At 39.6% G+C, this 21,672-nt stretch overlaps 1 protein-coding gene and 1 non-coding gene across 5 annotated transcripts in view; one reads left to right on the top strand and one right to left on the bottom strand.

The window, feature by feature from the left end:
• The window catches only part of cacnb1 (calcium channel, voltage-dependent, beta 1 subunit), a 39,771-nt gene extending 21,984 nt beyond the window's left edge, over positions 1 to 17,787 (bottom strand). For 3 of the 4 annotated variants that reach the window (XM_004552354.5, XM_012919424.4, XM_004552357.4), the window contains exons 1-2: positions 17,542 to 17,787; positions 11,096 to 11,182 (exon numbers count right to left, since the gene is read on the bottom strand). In XM_004552354.5, the coding sequence (XP_004552411.1) occupies positions 11,096 to 11,182; positions 17,542 to 17,631 (177 nt within the window). In that variant the 5' untranslated portion in view covers positions 17,632 to 17,787. Of the gene's footprint in view, positions 1 to 4,872; positions 5,155 to 11,095; positions 11,183 to 17,541 lie in introns of those variants that run through there. The other variant, XM_076883373.1, reaches the window with a different exon arrangement.
• On the top strand, positions 11,768 to 11,839 carry trnac-gca (transfer RNA cysteine (anticodon GCA)). The gene has a single exon. It is a non-coding gene; the product is annotated as a tRNA-Cys (tRNA).
• Positions 17,788 to 21,672: the final 3,885 nt, after the last annotated feature.

Here is a 21,672-nt window from a genome sequence, read left to right as displayed (position 1 = left end):
TTAGTGACTCTGAGTCATTTTCTACACCATAGAAGTGCATCCCAATAAGAAGCCCTGCCTAAGAGAAGGTTAACAGACACTGGAAGGGAACCCAGGGGGATGTTTTTAGAGAATAAGAGCCGAAATGACGTTGGAAACTACCTGTGAATAACACGCTCAGTACAACAGGTCGGTGATGCAGCAAAATATAGAGGGAGTGGGAGGGACAAGAGATCACTATGAAGTTGTGCTTGAATAACTTGATTCATGTCACACACAGCCAGGAATAAATGTGAAGGACACAAAAGTCAATATTTTATCCCAAAAAAAGTGGAAACGAGGAAAAGAAAAAATAGAAACCACTTGATAACCTTTCTGCACCTTTCTCCCATCAATTCCATCAAAATGTGTGGACAGACTGAGCAAACAAATGAACTAATTTCCTCCACCTCCACAGTCCCCTCCCTCCCTCCCCTCCTCCTCCTTGTCTCCCTCTCTGAAGTCAATGAGTTGTGTCTCTAATTTAGCTGCTTGCATCACTTCACATACAGCTCCTGTTCAAAATAGCTACAGGCCACCTGATGGCAGAGCTGCTTTCCTATTGGCCGGGCACTAGTAGAGACCCCAGCAGTGTCATAGTAACCATGGCTGCAGCTTATTACTGGCAGCCACAAAGCGCTGTATTGCAAAGGAGATACAGAAAGAAGATATGGGAATCAATAGTAAATGAAATGCCCTGATGTGAAATAAGAGGCAGGGAAATTGTATAAAAGCATTTCAACAGGTGATCAATGTGGTATTTTCTCACACTGGGAGACCGCAGTCTAGTCAATAGGCCTTAGTATAACATGTCAATAACAATAACAAAACATTATGGGCTTTGGGTAAGCTTTTTAAGGGATGTAGCAGATATAATATCAATGTTTTTAAATGCTACAGTTTCCCACATCTAATGGATGAAATTCCAAAAACCTTTGTTCACAGAAGGAGCAGATAGTGGGGAAAAAAGAAAAGAAAGGGAGGTAAAGTTCAGTAATGGTCCCGAACATGAACTGTTTTCCTTCCATTTTCTGCACAGTGGCTGCCATCGTGATGACTTTACACCTCCTTAGCATCGATATTGAATAAATGGAGGGGGGGAGGTAAAGAGGGAGTGCAACAGAACGTAGGGGGGTAATAGAATAAGGAGCGACGGCGGGATGGTAAAAGCAAGTGCTTTGAATAATGAGGGTTGAAAAGAGTCACCCTGCAGTAAGGAAATCAGTTAATACTACGGTAAAAAAAAAGGAAAAAAAAGAGCTGTTCTTTCCATCTGAAGTAATTTATATTTGTTGGCTGTTCAGAAATCTCCTCGCCCTTTCACAGGCAAGCACTGACGGAGAGACCAGCAGCGACAAACCTGAAGTTCCTGATTGAGTTTGGCCCAGCATCAAAAGGAGGAGTTGGGTTACAAAGTGGCATGCAGCTAATCCAGACTAAATCACATTAAAGGAGACCTCTTGTGCTCATTTCCAACTTCATGTTTATTTAATAGACACTATTAAAGCAGCTTAAAGATAACCTTTTTAGCTCCCACCCTTCAAAATGTTCGAACAGCAGGTGGGTGGGGCTTCTGTGCTTACAGCCAGAGCTGTGTGTCGGAGATGACATCATAGAGAACTACAAATGTAGTTCCATATGTTGCTTTTGAATCATTTCCCTCATGGGAACAGTTTAGTACACATCAATCTATTATGGGGTTTTTATAAATTGTACGCAGGGACATTAAAGGAAAAAAAGAGAGGTCCCCTTTAACTAGCATACCGTATGTGATGTTTGCTAACTGGATGCATAGATGGGTATTACCTGACTAATCATCTGATGTGGTTTTGCACTGAGATCAGTTGATTGGCTGAGTTTTGCAGTTACTTATAATTGGGAAATAAAGTAGTAGTAGTAGTAGCAAATATATTTTAGTAGCATGCATTAAGCCTCAGCTTACAAAATGAAATTCTTCGTTTGGCATTGATGTTGTATTTGTCCCCACGTTTGTTCCTAACATCTTTAGAAAAACACAGCAGATCATCAGCAGTGTTTTTCTGTTATGCAAGGCAACAGTGCAGAGGTCAAACATGTTAATTTGTGAGTATCACAAACAACAGGAACACCACAGGTGTTGTCAGACTTCACAATGGGTTAGAAAGAAATAATTACCCTCAGAAAGCTCACACATACTGTGATCCTCTGCCCTGGTAATTATTCAGATAAAAATGCATTCACAATTGTCACATCAGAAGATGTGTAAATTTAAAAAAAAGCATGGAAAAACCACAAGATTTAATATTCTTTTCCTATCCGCTTTATCTCAGTGTCTCCTCGGGGCCACAGTCATCAAAGAGTTAAGAGAAGAAGAACACAACAATACAAGTAAGAAGTCTGAGAGCCAACTGTGTATTCATACCACATCCAGGGCGAGGTTAACTCAGTAAGAGAGGTAGGAGGGAAGAAATGGTGAAGTAGCAAAATATATGTCTCACAAACCTACTATTCACAGACCAAAGATTTCCTGGCTGAAGCTAATGGCCAGTGGCTGTAAATGGCCATGGCCCCTTCTCTGTCACAGCAGTGTCATGGCAACCAGATGGACGGAGAATGGAGATTACCAGAAAGATGAGTCATGGAGTGAACTCATCAGAAATCCCCACAAACAAGCAAACGTTGGAGTGTAAAAGCAAGTGTTCTAATACTGAACTGTTTGATGGACAAAACCCATTGGAGTTTGGAGTTTATCATTATTGAAAATCTTTCTTCATTGCTTTTGAGACGTATAAATCAAGAAAGCACAGGCTGCCAAATTCTGACACCAGTAGAGAAAAGGTTTACAACACAAGCGACACAAGCAAAAGATCAATCTCAGGACATCTGCTGTGATGATCCTCGAGAATAAGGGAGAAGACAAAAATTAGATTTTCTGTTATACTTTCACTTATTTTACCATAGAAACAAAACTGTGATCATTATTAACGGCATTTAAACTCCCTAGAAATCTAAAAATCAAATTATTTTAAAGTATAAAGATTATTATATTTGCCTGTATACATTAGACTGGGACCAAATGTATATAGTGTACATAATGAACCAACTGTGTAAATGTAAGTAAGATGGAAAAACAAAATAATTCTAAAGACATTACTGTGCAGTGCAAAAATTCACTTGTAAAGAAATTTGTTGGTAATATGTTTACATATCACTTATTAAAGCCGGCTTTTTTCAATTAGGACCTTAAACTAAAGCTATAAAAATTCTTTCTATCAGTGACCTAGAGAAAGTTATTCATGCTTTAATTATATCTGGACTGGATTATTGCAACAAATTATACGGACGGACGGAGCAAAAACAGCTGGTTCCAAATGTTGCTGCTAGCCTCCTGATAAGGACACAGAAGCGTGATCACAGTTAATTCTTAAATCGTTTCCCTGGCTTCCTGTGAAGTACAGGATTAATTAATTAAATACTGTTGCTCACATATAAGTGCTTGGCTTGCATGAGCTTGCTCCTGGTTATTTATGAGATCTTTTACAATGTCTGTGTCTCATGTTGCTCACTTAGGTCTTCTTGATCAGTAGCTTCTAATAGTTTTTAATTTCTGAAGTTTGTACAGCTGAATACATGAATTACCATCATTATGACTCTTTTCATTGTTCTTAAAAGATTTGTATTGTTTCGATAATTTTACTTGCTGTGCAGCGCTTTGGACAATGTCTGTTGTGTTTAAATGTGCTACATACAAATGTGCTACAATTTAAAGCTAATTCTTATGCAAAAGATCATAGTTTCATTAGCAGATTTTAATGAGACATATACATGCTATAATACACACAAAATACAAACATTGTGTAAGTTAATTAAATATGTTAGCAATGCAACATAAACAGCCTAAATCAAGATCAAATTTGGAAACTCCTGAGCCTCAGTCCTTAGTGCTCACTTGCACATAAATGAATCAAAGTGATGACTTGTGTCATGTGGGCGCATGTGCGTCCCTATGTACAAAACTGCTCATTTAAATTAGACAAAATAATTTTGCAAAACAACAACACAATATATAAGTTTCATTTGTCCATCTGTCAATACTCAATTTACAGAAACGTCACAGTGGTGCCATTTATTCTTTCTACTTTCTAATAAAAAAGGGTTAATGCAATCACACCTGAGATCAGATAAAATGACAAATCTCAGGATTTCTTTCTAGAAAATTGAAACATTTCAACATGTATTTTCATTCCCATATTGTTATTTACTGACAGTAGATGATCAAATGTTTGATATAAATTGATTAATAAAAAGAGGAAACATTTTTTAGCTGCAAATCATTACAAAAATATTCAACTGAAGTTTAACTCAATTATTGCCCCAAACCAACTACAAACATAATGGAAACCCGCGCAACAAGGACGATATCAAGTCGTAGTTCTCTTAAAATATTCTGCAGTTCCAACACCAGTGATCAACAATTCAACCGAGGCCAGAGATTGAGGGACAGCAGTAAAAGAAACCCCCCTGAAATGGCCACAGTCCTGGTCTGAGAGGCAGTCCACATAGCTGCAAACGCAACGGTGAGGACTGGAAGTCTAATTAAAAACACAGCGCCTTTCCAGCAGCTGTGGCCCGGCCCAAAATGGAATCGCACAGTCGTATAGTCAAGGGGGAGCAAAGAAAGCCGCAGAGCAGGGGGTATAACGCTATCAGGACGGTACACAAAGTTATATTCTCCAGTCATATCTCAAAGCCTCTGCTGAATTTTCAAAAAGTTAGTCCATTCAGAAAGGAAACTGATACACACTTGCATTACATACTTTGAGTCAGGCACAGCAGAAAGTGCACAGCTTGTAGATTAATCCAGATCCTTCTTACCAACACAGGCCTTTGAATCCTCTCAGTCCTCTCCATGCCTCGTTTGCCACACTCGCCACACCACGGCAAACCAAGGGGGCAACGCCAGAGTCCGCCGACAGAGTAACGTGTATATCGTGGGACCTAGTGTGAGTGTCTAGCTTAACAAGTGCATGAGTGTATGTGTGTATTTGTGAGTGTATGTGTGTGTGTGTGACAGGAGAGAAAGCCAGAAAAGAGTGTCGTGCGCCCGAAACTAAGTGAGCGCTCTCTTAACCTCCAACCCTTTCGCACACACACACCCTCACACACACATATCCACCCCCCACCTCCACAACCCAGAGGAACGTGAACCTTGTGTAGAGGAAGGGAGCTGGAACTGGCTGGGGGTCAGGTTGCAGGACTTGTGCTACATTTGCAAACTGGGGAAATATATTTAGCCCTGGCTGGGCAGAAACAGGGACGTGAACACACTGAGACCCAGAAGGAGGCTTGGTATGCAGTCGTCAGCCATTCAGTGCCCCAGCTGACGTGGGAGAAGACTGGGGCAGTGCCCAGGGAAACCCCCTCCCCTCTCTCTTTTTTGCTTCAGTCCCCCTTGCCTCTGTCCTGATCTCATTCTTCCCAATCTCTCTCTAGCTCTCTCTGTTTCTTTGTCTATCTCTTGGAAACAGGGGTATCAGATGAGGAATAATATGGATATGAGCAGAGGTAAAACAGACAAGAGAGGTAGTCAGTGCAGCATTAGGGAATGGAGGACATGAAGAGCAGCGATCTGGGCTGTGACACTTTGAAGCAACTGGCGCTTGATGACTCGAGCCTTTGAAGTATCTGTTGAATAGTTACCGCTCATACCCCATGACCTTCTACATTTTAAACATTATCCAAAATAGGACACTATTAAAAGGCTAAAAGGAGGCAGTTGGAGAGCAGATACTTGTAGGTGGAGGTGTTGTGGAGGCAGCAGGTAGAAAAGTCTACTGTGTCCACCAGAGGGCAACCTTTGACACAATGACAGGGGCTTCTTCATGGCTATAGGCCCCACCACCCCTTCCTGACTTGTGTTTGTAACCGGTGACAACAGAGTCAGCTGAGGGACGGTGAAAAAACAGAGAGCTGCTAACACATATACCAGCTGGCTCCTCGAGCAGCCAAACACAGCAGCAACTGGGGCTCTCTGCTGGGATTCATATGTCAGATCTGACAGGAGGACGGCTTGCATCTCTCTGGGATCTAAACACTCAAAGTCTTCATATATGGCAACCAAGCCAGGATTTGTCTATGGGAAGATTAATGGGTCTTGGTATTCTGATGTCAGAAATGAATCTGTGTTTAAAGCAAAACCACATGCAAGTTTGACTTATTCTACTTTTTAAATGATTCAAATAGTTTTTAAGACATTCAAATTGTGGATAAATTTTCCTATATGGCTTTTTTTGATGAGTGAAACATATTTCAAATATTGCAAAACTCTAACTAACTAACTGAAACAATATTGCAGGTCTTGTAATGCAAATTTAGCACTCAACCTACTAAAATATGTCATATCTTTGCTGTAATGCAATGAACTTTGCACTGAGGTGAGTCTTATTCAGGTGGAAGTTCTCATATCACAATGTTAATTTATTCAACAGCAGTTATCAGTTAGTTATCTATCACATTAATCACACAGAGCATGTTAAAAAGAAAAATTTGATTCGACTGCAGGGACTACTGTGAAAACGGGGGAATTCTGGCCCACTCTCCTTTACAACGTTGCTTGAGGTTAGCAGGGATTCGTGTATGCACAGCTCTCCACATCATTTCAATCAGGTGGAGGTCCAGACTTTGACTGGGTCATTGCAACAGCTTGATTCTGTTTTTTCATAGCTATTCTGATAAAGATTTGCTGTCTTGCATCTCCACCTCAACTCCAACTTTCATGCTATGTCTGGTATAACAAAAGGACCTTTTGTGTTTTATCCCCACTCTGTTCTGTGCATCGGTTTGCTGCTGCTCTCTACTGTGATTTGTATGCAGACAAGCTCAAGGATAATATTTCAGTAAAAGCACTAATCGCATGCTCACTACAGTAATGCAATAGTTAGTATTCTGACAGTGTACAAAAGATATGTTGTTTTATTAATTTTTCTAGCTCCGACAGCTCAGAATGGTTTCTGGCATTTTCTGTCCTGTAGTAATTGTTGTTCAAGATTATTGGATTTCAAGTCCACTATGAACACCTGTGTTTTACTTGTGGGCAGACAATGTAGACATACCAGCACACAAGTATAAATACAAACAACAACATTGTCCAATACTGTAGGGATTGAACCCTGTACTGTAAATTACACTTTATGGTTTACACTTAAGCATGTGGAGAGGTGGGGAGGCCCCCCCCAACAGGGCCAGACTGCCAAATATTACCTCCTGCAGAGGGAAATAGCAGTCTTCTTTTGAATATAGTCATCCTCATTTAGCAGATTGTTTGTCTTTCAGTTTGTTTTCTTTTTAAACGTGAAGTCGTATCAGCATCGGCTTAAAAACTAAACTACTGGACATCACTGGTGATTAAATCCGGAAAATACAATTGGGTTCATTCTCTGTAAGAGATGCTTCATGTAGACGTTTAGGGTTAGAGAGGAATAGGAAGTTCAGGCTGGATTTCACATTGTCCGAAGGATCTTGTTGTGTCCTTATTAGAAGTCATGTTTTTATTATAACAGCCTTTCTAAACTGATGTTGCATCACGAAGCAGTGATGGCTGTGTCTGTTTTTTGGGTTGTTAATTTGACAGACAGACTCGTTGTCATTCAGTGTACAGCAAGCGTACAAGGAACAAAATTTCACTGCAGTTGGTTCAGCACAGGGTGAAAGTATAAACACCTATGCTAAATATATAAAAATATATAGAATCCAAAATTACCATATAAAATGCAATGCTTAAAGCAACCGGTGAAATTAACATATAGAAACATGGTATCAAATTAGATTTCAGCACTTCCGATGACCTCGGGAAAAACGCAAGTGCATAACCTGGTGGTCCTGCACCGAGTGCTGCAGAGCCTCTTTCCAGCAGGGAGAGCAGTCCATGGTGGGGGTGTTAGAGGTCCCTGATGAGGGTGTTTTGGCTTGAGATCATGGCATGATTGATCCAAAAAAGGTGAACATAAATATGCAAGTAAAAAGTATTTTGTTTACTGACATCATCACCAAATACTACTGGAGCAAATACAATAATCCCAACTTCACACAACAGCAGCAGCAGACAGTCCCTGCCTGTATTCACACACCTGAAGACAGAGTGTGTTTTTGTTGAACTTGACACTGCACAAACACGTAGGCTGCACCCACACACACACACACACACGCACAAACACACACACACGAGCAAACACAACCCCATCTAAACATGCTCTCCTTCGTCTCTCCATCCCACTGTGCCTGCACACAAGGAGAGATTCAGTAGCCCGGTTGCCGTGGAAACCAGGCCGAGTGTACCAGCCGCTCCACTGTTGGTTGATTGTGGCTCTCGTCTACTCGTGTGTGTGTGTGTGTGTGTGTGTGTGTGTGTGTGTGTGTGTGTGTGTGTGTGTGTGTGTGTGTGTGTGTGAAAGAACGAGTGTGCACTTGCGTAGGTGTGTGTGAGAATGTAAAGCCTATACAGGGCTCTGCTTTCAGTTGTTCGGCTAATAAGGGCTATATGTATGAAAAACCTATATAACGCATCTTTATGCTTCTTTTTCTGGAATAAACACCTTTAAAAAAATATCTTAACATAGTTTAAAAAATTGTGTGCATGTGTGGAAACACTCCATACACTTAACAGTTGAGTTGCTAAATCACTTTTTACATTATGTGCAACATTTTGGCAGCTCAACATCAACCCTGACAACTCTGATGAGTGGATCTGATGTGCAGTAGTGTAAGGCATGGGAGCATATTTATATCATGAAGCATGAAATCATCCTTACTATATAGGTAATGCGCTCGTTATACAGCGTGGGTGATATGAGCCCTGTCTACCTGTAGTCCACCGTCACAAATTTAATGAAGAACAAGGCAGTGGGAAGGGGGGTATGTGCAGGCAAGGGATGTGGCTAACCTTTAGAAACCACAGGGGAGTTGAGCTCCCTGTGTTCACCACACGGCAGTGAGATTTTTTTTTTTCTGAAGAAACACCAGTACTGAACAGGTAAATGTCATTCAGCTCGCGGCGCATCATTCCCTCTCTCAAATGAAGAGGTCAGGTGGAAAAGGGGGGCTCATTTAGCTGCGGCGCAGCATGTCTTTGAGAAATGTCACAGCCAGACAAGGACTGCTGCGTGGGTCATGAGCGTGTGATACCCAAACCAACTCCTTCAACCCCCCGAGGAGAAGAAATGTTCACAGCTCAAGAAGAAAGGCTTCTTCAGTCATTCCGAGCAGGAACATTAACATCTGCAGCTGGACAAGTTTAAAGCTATAACTTGTTCACTACATGCATTGATTGACAGAGAAATCTATGTATACACACATCAACAGGCCGGGAGGGGTCAGATCAGAGGGCATTGGTGTGGCATGAGTAAGACTTGGGGATTGGGATTCACAGTCGGACCTGGAGGAATCTGTGCAGATGTTGCTCAGCTCAAACTAGTTGAGAATAATGCTGTGATGCACAGCTGCATCCACAGGGGTTTTAGTAAGATATTATCATATCATGAATGTTTATTTATATAGTGTGTGTGCTGCCTGTGACATGCACAGGTAAAGAGAGAAAGAACTGCAAACATAAAAATGCAACCTACTCTTAACTCTGCAATAAAACACTTATTGGTTCCACACTTATTCTAGCTGCCATAACAATTTTTTTATATTAAATATTATGTTTGTTTATTAGACCTGTCTACAACCATTACACTTAAATTCATATGTATGGGATAAAAACTATATTTTTTTACTTTGAAGAGAATGAAATATAAGTAATACAGAGAAAAATATACAGTGAGAATGTTTAGAATCCAAAACTGTTTCTTGTTTCTGATTTTCAGAAACAAACAGATTATGATGCAGTAATCCTGAATACTTCTGATAATTGGGCAATTTATGTTTCAGAAAAACATGTTTTCAGTGCTCACCTTTCAAATTCAAATTCAAATTTTATTTGTCACACACACAACCATACGCAGTATGACATGAGGTGAAATGCTAATAGCTGTGCAATGCCCGACCATTAAATGACAGTAGGTTTACAGTAAAATATACAAATTTACAGGTTACTACAAAATTTACAAATTTTAACTTAGAAATTTACAGTAAATTTCGTTAAATGCATCAATGATGTATTCAATATAAATATATCAATCAATCTGTATCAATATAAATATGTTGTAAGTGATGATGATTTTCCAGATAAATGTTACTTATCTGGAAAATTCACATATTCAAATAGTTTGTTTTATGTGACTAAAACAAAATGTGACCAAAAATGTGGTTTTGGTTGTTTGTTTGTTTTTTTTTAATAAAAATGACATTGTATGGTAGTTGTGAAAAACTATAATACTAAATGAATGAGAGGTTAAATAGAATATCTAACTACATGAGGATCATGTTGTTGATGTTTTCAGTTACTTGTGGATGCGGTGGATAAATTTATGTGCAATAAAGTCACCCATAGATATTGTTATTATACACATGTTAAAGTGGATGAGGATTACTGTTGCCAATGTAAATGTATCTAAACAACATTTTTTTGCAGGCTTTAACACAGCTTTGCAGTCATTCTCTGGCACTGGAAGAGTCAGATTAGGATTAATTACAAGGGCTAACAATTTCCATGGAAATTCTTATGAGCTTTGGACAGACTTAATACAAAGTATTTTTTCTTTTTTTAGTATATGTGATAAACTAACAGTACCACTAACTCATTTTATCTTCTTATTTTTCATTCTTTGCCCTGTTGTGTTTTACACTTTTATTTCATATTGTACTACAGATATATGTTAGCTATTTTTTTGTTACAATGTGTTCACTGTGTTGTGTTTTGTATTGATTTACACATTTAAATAATCTCTTGTAACATTTCAATTTGCATATGTTAAAAAAAGGGAATAAAAACTTTAATAAATTCAATAAACCACGAGTTTTCATTAGCAACTCTTGAAATGCAAAGGCACTAAAAGTTCTCACTTGATTCCATTAAACTTGTAATTCTTCATTAAACAAGATGAGGCCAAGTCTGGCGCCCTCATTAAATCTGAGGGAAGGATTAGGTGTGAAATGTTACCTGTCGGACAAAGCTGTTTGAGGTGGTGTCAGATGAGGTGCTTCCATCTGAGCGCTTAAATCGGCTCTTCCTCTTGGCGTACTTTCCCTGAAGGTTTTGAGAAAAGAGAAAAAAAAACAGAAAAGGTTTAATTATGTTCGTTTACGATAATTATCTCGACATATTTCTCGAAAAACCTTGTTTCCGAGGAGCATGGCAGCCATTAACATTTGGTGCAGCGTTTGTAAAAGCTTCTGAATATGATCAGGCGGTTAGATGGAGCCAGAGATAAAGCAGCCCAAGTCCCAGACCGTAGAGGAAGTCGAGCAGAGAAAATGTGTCCAGTGTGTTCGTGAACTGCCTTCATTACATGTCATTTTTCATGTTGTGATGCAAACTGGGACCTTGTAATCTGATTGGTAGACCCCTGGCAAACGGCCTGTCCGGGTTGTGCAGAGGCCACACATTGCATTATGAGCCCACCCTGCCCACATTGTCATGGGAACGCAATGCCGACTAATCGCATTTGTCTGCAATCAGAAGGATGGCGTTGTTGTTCTTTCAGCATGAAAAGCGAACTGCTGATAAGGAAATAAACATAGTCGATTAATATACAGAAAAGACATGCTACCACATAGAGAGCACATTAATACACACCTCAGGTAATCATCCTCCTGTTGCTGCATGCTCACAGGGGGTATAGCTCAGTGGTAGAGCATTTGACTGCAGCTCAAGAGGTCTCTGGTTCAAATCCGGATGCCCCCTAGTTTTCAGCATGTTTAAGCAGGAACAGCTGTGGCATTTCCCATTAAAGGACTGCACGGGTGTGTATTTTATTTTGTTTACACAGATCATCTGCATCTGATGTGATTCCTGAGAAAAACACACTAAATGTCTATTTGATTCTTTTTCTCTTTTTTTCACATTAGTTTACAAAACAAACCCAACAGGAAACTAGCTCGAGACAGCCACTCCAAAACACTCACTCTAGTTTCTAGTGAAAACTATCCTCTGTTAATGTTAACTATCACACAGCAGAATAAACTATCTCTCTCAGGATTGCTTTCCCCATAATGCCCATAATCCCGAGTGTATGAACACACTGTACAATACAATAAAAGCATAAAAGAGGTATTGGTTGTCTCAAACAGCCTGAGGGAACTGGCATGGAGTTTCTATGAAATGAGTAACATGGGCTAATTTTAGCTTAAAACTTATCAGTAAAATTAAAAAAGGATGAAAAAAAATTTGAGTTTTCCTTTTTTGCCCTTTATTTGGATCCACAAAAGTATAAAGCAATAAAAGCTGATATGGATTCCAATCGTATTTTGCTAGTGACTAAGATACAATTGGCTAATCTGTCCATGTTAGCAGGTAGCTGATTTGGACCAATACAAAGCCAGTTTCACCAGTGAAGATGTTTGTTTATTTTTATACACATATTTGACCAATTAAAATGAAAGAATTTTGTAAATAAAAACTAAAATGTGATCATCATAAATATTTCCAGTGTTGCTCATGACATGAAAAGATATGACTTATGATTAAAAAAGACATAAAAATTCAAAAGAGGTGTGAGTTTTCTTAAAAGGATACACAAAAGGTCAGTAATCAGCATGAAACCCTAACATATTCTCTTCAGTGACACTCTAATAAACCATCTGTTTGCTTTATGGTTCCCATGAGAAACAACTGCATTTACCTGCTACTGCTTCCAATCAGCCCCCCAGATCCTGTACACAAACATGCTCACCATTGTAAACACTGAACAACTACCTCAAAACTTCCCAAATGTCAGTATATATTGGCTAATCTTGAATTGGCAGGTGGGATCCAGAGACAGATTAACTACAAGCCAACAGTGAGTGTCCTCGACTCAGTATTTTGCTATCACTGTCACATTATGTTCAACGGGGCAAACCGAGGCCCTTGGATGAATGATGCTGTCACGCCTGCTTTTAAACAAACATGACCTGTTACACCAGCGCCAACTGGTGCGAACATAAAAGCACGCTGCGGCCGAGAGGTTTCCAGTGTTAACAAATAAAAGGGAACACATCTGTTACATGTTCTTCTCCAAAAAATCCAGCTCAGGAATCCATTTCAATCAATCTTAAGCCTCCAGCAGCGCAAAAAATTATCTACAGAGCCTTCTGTTGTATGCTTGATTTAGTATTTTTGATGGGATAGGATGAATACACCACAGGATGTTCCACAGAAAAAAAGACAACCTCTGATGAACCCACAACAATTACTGTGATTGATTGATTGATTGATTGGTAATTTATTTCAACATGTGAACAATATACAAGTACATTTAGAAAAGAAATGAGAGAAAAAAAAATATACTATACAAATTACATACAAAAAAACATTCTGATTAATTTACATGTTGAAAGGGAGTGGGAAGAAGTATACACTTATTTAATCCCACCCCTGCCCCATAAATTATCAGTGAATATTTAGTCAGCTTCCTTACTGATATAATTTGTAATAAAAATAGTGAACAGATTTCTGATATATTAAATACTATAATATCACATCATGAATTTTTTGTTTGTTTGTTTTTAAATAGAGACATTCACTTAATTTAAATATTTTCCTTTTCTTTATAGATCGAGAAGATCATATTTTTATAACTCTTTTTGAACAGTTTTATGTTTGGACATTGCTTTAATTCCATATTCAGTTTGTTCCATAGTTTCACTCCTTGAACAGAAACACAAAAGCCTTTTCTTGTAGTACGTACCTTCATTGTTTTGAAGTTACAAAAACCCCTTAAATTATAACTTCCTTCTTTCAAAAAAAACATACTCTGAATATTACCTGGCAGTTCTTTATTTTTTGCTTTGAATAGAATTTGTGCTGTTTGGAATTTCACTATATCGTCAATTTTCAATATTTCAGACTGAAAAAATAGTGAGTTTGTATGTTCCCTATAACCTGCATTGTGGATGATTCGAATTGCTTTCTTTTGAAGAGTAAAAAGTGAATGTAATGTGGTTTTATAGTTATTGCCCCAGACCTCTGCACAATAGCTTAAGTATGGTGTTTCAATGTTCGGCTAACATGGGTAGTGGGTTTTTAATATTGAAATGAAATATGAAGTGTTGATACAAGATATTGTCAATGATGTGGATGGGCAGCTGTACTTTGTGCTGCTCAGATTTAAAAATAGAGGATGACATCACTGCTGGCAAATCTGTCCACCTACACTGACTGAAAGAATCCAAGAATCATGACTTCTCTGAAGATGTGCTGTGTGCGTTCATGAAAATATTTTGTCACGCAAAAATATCAAACAGATGTTGGTTTGTATTCGGATATTTAACTTAGAAGAATATTCACAATCACAATGTCAGTCCACATCAGTAAAAGGCATACAGGATGTGCTATTCGGGGTGCTTCACTCTGCCTACAGTTGCTGTTTTCTGTAAGCCGCTTTGCAACCCACGTTCACATCAGCTCATCCTTTTCACGGTTTATCTGACTTTGTCGGTATTTTCATTAATGCCCCCTCTGTTCCATGCATGGGTCTTGCTCCTGCTCTGTTACATCTCTGCAGCCTACAGTTTCTGTGCATCAGCTGATAACATTTAATCTTGGTGCTGCTCACATCCCCCTTTTGCTTGGATGTTAGTCTTAGAGCGTCCAACTGGCAAATCCCACATATTGAAAACACAAAGTTAATTTCTGGCACAACACACCTACTTCCAAGGTGCATGGAGAAGGCTCATCGCCTAAAGACGCTGAAGCGCCAGCAATAATTGTATGATGAGGAACAACTTTAATACCTTACCATGTCAGGTTGCGGCCCTCATCAGGGTCATGAAGAACTATATTGCAGACAGCATTTCAAACATATGGATCCAGTATAAATAACCGCCAATCCACTCAAATGTATAATGTGTAATTTAATTAATCCTATTGATTTTGTGTGAGTTATCATCTAACATTGAGAGGTGATTGTGTTTTGATATCCAGGCAGTAGTAAGATAATTTGGTTGGATAGTCTCAGTTTCACATCTTTCTTATAACAGCAGCCGCGTACTCACTGAAACAAGCTAAACACTCTTCGTTTTCCTAGCGATACAAGACAAAATCCATGGTTCTTGACCTGTGTGCAAATATACTGTCATGTTTACCTGTTTTTCTTGGTAATGTTCTGTCCTTTGAGTCACATTTTGCTGCTACAACACACACAAAAAAAAGTCCAACAATGGCTGAACTTTTTTTAATGTTTCACCTGAAGTGTTGACCCTTTTTTAAAATAAAGGTTTTATAGAATCTGTTCTAATGTTTTGTATCATTGGGGTGATCGTGGCTCAAGAGTGGGGAGTTTGCCTTGTAATCGGAAGGTTGCCAGTTCAAGCCCCGGCTTGGACAGTCTCTGTGGTTGTGTCCTTGGGCAAGACACTTCACCCGTTGCCTACTGGTGGTGGTCAGAGGGCCCGGTGGCGCCAGTGTCTGGCAGCCTCGCCTCTGTCAGTGCGCCCCAGGGTGGCTGTGGCTACAATGTAGCTTGCCATCACCAGTGTGTGAATGGGTGGATGACTGGATATGTAAAGCACTATATAAATACAGGCCATTTACCATTGGTTGTATGGTAATCTGCCTTTCAATAGGACCAGACTGGTAAGATTTTAGGGAGGACTCAGGTCCAGCTTCTTTTTTTTAAATAATAAAATATCTGTGTTGTTTGATGAGTGGACATGCCACAAATCAATTTCTCATTGGGGACAATAAAGTTGAAATTGAACCCAAAAGTAGCCTCACAGCCCGATCCCACTGTTTGCTATGCTGGAGAAGCTCCTGTGCCACTAAATTTGTCAGCAATTAAGCTGGTAAATTTTATCACATCTCACAGCGTGTGTGATATCAGGTGCATACATGCATTAGCATGCATGTTTGCATGATTGGAGCCATGATGGAGCTGATTTCTGTCACCAAAGAGCAGAGAAATGCCAAAGGAAGTGGGATGGGAAGCTTCCTGCTGGTAAACATCCTCCCAGATTAAGTGTATAATTAAGGAGGGTGCTGTTTATGAAAGCAGGAAGGCAGGGAGTATAAGGGGTGGAGGGTGGCACACTGAAAGGTATCACAAACATATTTCATTCTTTTAACCAGAACCTTCTATACAATATTGTGCTCAGAGAGCCCAACTGATCTGCAATGTGACAGCGGTCAGCAGACACAATCTTTAATCTAAGCTGCCCTCAGGCTCCGAAACTGGATAATTTCTCGGCACACAGTTCATTTCTTCTTCCGTGTTAAAGAACTGGCTGGTGAGAGAACTCTGGCCATTTCCTGCAGGATATTAGAAATGTGTCTTTTTTTCTTCTTCTTCTCTCTCTACAGCAGAAACACAAGTGCATATAACAGCGTAGCCCACTGCAGGTCAACATGAACTTTACATCTAATCTGCCTGGCACAAGGGCCGTGCCCATCTGCTTCTCACCACAGCCTCTCAGCAGATAAAGATCTGATTTCTAAAAACAGACATCTCACATGAGGTGAGAAGGCGAGAGCAGGATGGGCATAGTGGCACATTCAAAGTGGATGGAGAGCTGAGGGGGAGAAGTGGGAGTAAAGAGGAGAGAGCGGGACTTGGCAGGGTTTGAAGCGCTGGTTGTCTGTGATGGTGAGGTGTTCTGTTTTTTTCCCCTTCTCCAGAGAGATAATGACTGAGCCCAGCGTGGGTGTGTTTGTTCTAGATATTCTCATCTTTTTTTTTCTTTTTTTTGTCATCCATTTATGTCTAAACATGCCCACAACGTCATGTCACTTCCTAAGCCACTCTGTATTTGTGGCTGTAAAACAGGTGACATCATGGGGAGATAAAAGCTATCAATGAGTTATTATTATTTTATTTTATGTTTGTTTGTTTATTTGTTGGTATTTTGGGAGGAGGGGTTACAAAATGGGAAAAATGTCAACAACATAAACCAACTCCACCTATGAAAAACTCAAGTCGCTCTTTCATTTATGGAAATTATTAAATCCCCCCCGCAAAAAAGAAGAAGCTGGTCAATTCAACATGTTACTCGATAATTAGACATCAATTAAACAAAGGCGTGGTTTTCCTGGGAACCCTCTGGTCAGACGGCATATAAACAAGCGTCACATCACAGTTACATAGCACAGACTTATTAACGCCAGAAAAAATTAAACACAGAACAAGGATGTAGCTATAAATCAAAAAACTAGAATATTTCATCCATTTCACTTCTTCTTAAAATCATTAATTTGACTAAATTCATCCGTGCAACGTACACGAGCGTCTCGGCACCCCGAAGGCAAATTTATCGACTTAATTGGAGAACAACCTGTTAATCTTCAGAAGTGCAGCAGCTTTAATGGTCACCAGCATCATATAGAGTATGAATTCAAAATAGTAGACGTGGGATTTTTAACATAATACTCCCATAATATTTAAGCTTTACCCTCTTCCCGTGTCTTGGTCTTACCTGTGTGTGTGGGTGATGGTCGAACATGTCCATTTGGATCTCCTGGGTTGAGGTCGAAGGCGTCCTGGACATACTACTTTTCTGTACCATTTGATTTAACTTTTTAAAAATCTATTTTCAGTTTCTAGTTTCGTGTGTTTACGATGGTGTCGATCGACTCATCTTTTTATTTTTTTTTCTTCGGAGAGAATGAAGCCGCTGATGCGTCTAAGCTGGTTGATAATATAATGGCAACAGCTGCCTCCTTCCAGCCTATAGCGTTACACACTGTCGCACCAGGCTTTTACACAAGAGTCAAGTTATGGGTGTGACGCACGGGTACATCCGGTTATCCTGCTTTCAAAACAAAATTCTTTGAATAGGAAAGAAGCATCACTACAAGTTTTGTTATTTTTACCTGTTTGAAAGTTTTCGATGTTTATTCCGCATAGCACATGTTCAAAACTACGTTTGTTATGTATAAGAAGGTAAAGGTTGTAGAATATTAGAGAGAAATAAATTTGGCAGTGGTGGGGAGACAGAACTCCCTTTTCACAGTAAGAGACCTCTGGCAGAACCTGCTTTTGCAAAGAGCCTGAACACACAGCAGAGCAACTAAGGGATGCTTTGGGGACATCTGATCCAGCACGACCTATGAACTTTGACCCCTGTGGTCCTTATGCGCTTTCAGGGTTAGCAAAATGCTCAAATGCATCGGTAATGCAAAGTGTTACTCTGCAGTAGGACAATAGGCCCAAACATACAACCAGTCATAAGCCGTGTCGGCGTAGTGTGTTACTTGGGCTTTTTCTTTTTAAAAGTATGTAATTAACATGTAATATGTCACATTTTTGGAATAATAACCCCAACGCTGGCCATAAGGAATTACACTCAGCTGAAAAAAGAACAATGAGATGAACTGTTCCCTGAGAGTTGAAACAACCTGCCTATCAACATCAAGGTTAAGTACAATATGTTTTTTTTTTCACTGTTTGCACTGTGTAAACAATGCAAAACACTTGTGCTAAAACTAATACATGGTACCAGTTTTGTTAAATTTATATTTGTGAAAGATGTAACAGTAGAAACTAATGGCTACAAAATCAGTCGACCTAGCGCAGGCAGGCTTTTATTTTGAAGGCAGGATCTTCTAACTACTCTCGGGTTTCTGTGTTTCTCTTTCTGTCTTGACGTCGATTCTTTTCCTTGTGTGCGCTCAACTCAACAGACTCCAGCTGGAAGCCGAGATCCACGCCCCACTGAACAGACCCCACCCTCATTTATCGATTGATGGAGAGAAGCGAGACGCAGCGATGGATGCTGTGGGTGTGGATAGGCTGTCAAGCTGAGCCACTGGTCCCCGCACCGGGATCCAGGAATCAAAGGTCCTGCGGGGCTGTAATGGGGGGTGAGAATAGTTCAATTTGACAGCTAGTTTGTTGAAGCAGCAGGGAGTCTCAATGCCTTACGTCTCTATGATTTGAAGAAGAGGAGAATGATGTTGATGTGGCCTTGGGTAAAATAAATAAATAAAATAAAATAAATAAACTTTGAGCTATAATGCTGACCCAGAAGCAGGTAAGACTGTCTGATTTGCTAGGAGGGCCCAAATTTAGCGTTACCTAGCTAAATACAGAAATATTTTTTAAAAAACGAATCACTATCATCTCACAGTTTTAATGTATCTAGTAAAAAAGTTATAAATGATTAACTTAAAGCTTTCAAAATCATCAAACTAAACATAATTTTGGTCTCTTGGAGTTGGAACAACAACAGAAAAGACAAACGAGTGGACAGCTAAATGCAAATCATCACTTGTGGGCAGATGCATAGGCAAACCATCCCATGAGTACACATCCAGTAAACAATACATTTTATCTTTGTTGTCCTCTAACTTAAAAACATCCATGCCTTAACCAGCTCTTCAGCTAGCTATTTCCCGATTTGTCATTTGATGCTGAGCAGGTAGCATGCACCTGTTTTATTAAGGCGCATTGTTTTAGACCGAAAGTGAAAGCAAAGTTTTTGCCACCTTTCAATTGCTCAGATTTGACTTTTTGATGGCGTTATTTAGCCTAAGGCCCCGATATTAAACGTATCTGTTGGACAGACATTAGATGGAAGCCAGTAACAGAAGCATGACACATGAGTAGAGGGGAAACTTTTGCAGTCTCATGATTTGATTTAACTGCGTTTACTGTAATAAGTGCAGGCTCCACAGTAGAGACTCAGTGTAACAGTACAACTTTAATTACTTAAATCTTTTATTTATTTCATTAATTTGCATCCTGTTCTGCCTTTGCTTTTGATGACAGATTAAATTGTCTTTGACATGCAGGACAGTACAGATCTTGTTGCTGTTCCGCTGTTCAAACTATTTTTTAAACCCTCTTTGCTGAAGGGTTTGGTTGGTTTGTCTTTCTCTTTAAAATGCTGCGAAAGTGTTCTGCTGAACTCGACTCAGGCATCAGGTCACAGTTCTTAGTTTCTTCTTTTTTAGAAATTCTTTTTTTGGCAATGTGCTCTGGATGCTGGAATATTCCTCCTCTGCTACTCTCTTGTCCGCTAGTATTTTTGATATATTAAAAAACAAAAAACAAAAAAAACAACGTTATTGTACAGTACTCCCACCTCAGTAATAAAGAATTATTAGCATGCATTTACTGAGGAAATCATGGACATAATCACACCAAATATGCCACCAAACAAGGACTACAAAGAAAACCACAGACACCTCTATACATCAATACAGAGACCATGAAAAGAGCCCTCAGCTTCTGGTTTCTGGGGGTTCACATCACTGAGCACCTTTCCTGGGATGATGACACCTTTATTTATTAAAAAAGTCAAAGAGAGCCAACTCCCCCCTATAATGGCTTGCCAAATTTTACAGACTGCGCTCACAAGCTGCATGACAGCCTGGTAAGGTAGCAGCACCAAAGCTGACAAAAAGCCACTCCAGTGTGTTTTGAAAACAGCACAAAACATTGTTGCCAGCCATCTCTGGAACATCTCTGCATCACTCACTGCTTGAAGAGTGCTGAGCAACTTCACAAAGACACATGCTGGACACCATTTGTTCAAGTTCCTTGCAGCAGGCGGGTGCTTTAGTGCTATAAAAGCATCCACAAACAGATTGAAACTCAAATTCTTCACAACAGCTGCAACACCACTGAACTGTACTTCATGTACAGTCCTGATGTGCAATATTCTTATGTTCAATTTTACCGGTGTATGACAAAAACTGTGCACCAGAAGCTACTTAGCCATGGACACCCATGCCATGAAGCACTTGGTGCACAGTTTTTCTGCTGATGTTAAAGACAAAGGACATTTAGAACTCTGTCAGCAGATGGTTGGCCACTTTTGCACACTAGTTAGGGACCCACTAACTTTATTTGATCTCCCACTTTGTGTCTGAGTTGCTTTGGCTCCTACAAATATCCACTTTGCTTTGCTTTAATTGAAAGATTAAGTGGTGTGGTCCAACACTTCTGTTCCTATACATTATGTGACGTTGCTTCCACACTGACAATAAAGGTCTTGTATACTGAATCTGACCAAAAAATATTTATACTATTCAAGATCTTTAGAAAAGTTTAATCTCAAAATGTTTTTTTCATGCTGTCTGATGCATCTGTTTTTCAGCTTTTTTAGCTGTTCGCTGAAGCTCATCATGCAGTTTTAACTCACATCTATTGATGCAAACTTCCACATTTCTGTGATACTTCATGGAGATTGTAAAGTCAAAGAGCGTCCCCTAAAAAAAGGACCCGAAACACCTTAAAAGGCTGTAAAAAGTCAAGTGCAAGTGCAAGTCTCTGAGGGTCCATTTGGTATTTGATTCCTGCATATTATTCAGTGTGGCATTTTCAGATGTTTATACGGCCAACTGTTATAGCGAATTATTCCCACCTCAAGTGCATGGCTGAAATCGAAATGAGCAGCCGGTTCCCAAAATTATCGTTAGGTTTGGGTGTTGATGAGTTTTAGATGACGACAGTCACGGAAGTGTAATAAACACTGAGTTCACAGAGTGTAACGTGTGGTGGAGATGAAGCCAGCCGCGGAGGTGTGCAGGTGGATAGCGAATGAGCAACAGCTTCTGACTTTCCAAAAAGTACTCATTTATTTACAATATCAAAAATAAGT

Source organism: Maylandia zebra, linkage group LG4 (assembly GCF_041146795.1).
Source record: "Maylandia zebra isolate NMK-2024a linkage group LG4, Mzebra_GT3a, whole genome shotgun sequence".
In the NCBI taxonomy this organism is placed as follows: Eukaryota; Metazoa; Chordata; class Actinopteri; order Cichliformes; family Cichlidae; genus Maylandia; species Maylandia zebra.
Note: the sequence above shows the minus strand (reverse complement) of the source record. Positions and strands in the feature narration are given on the sequence as shown.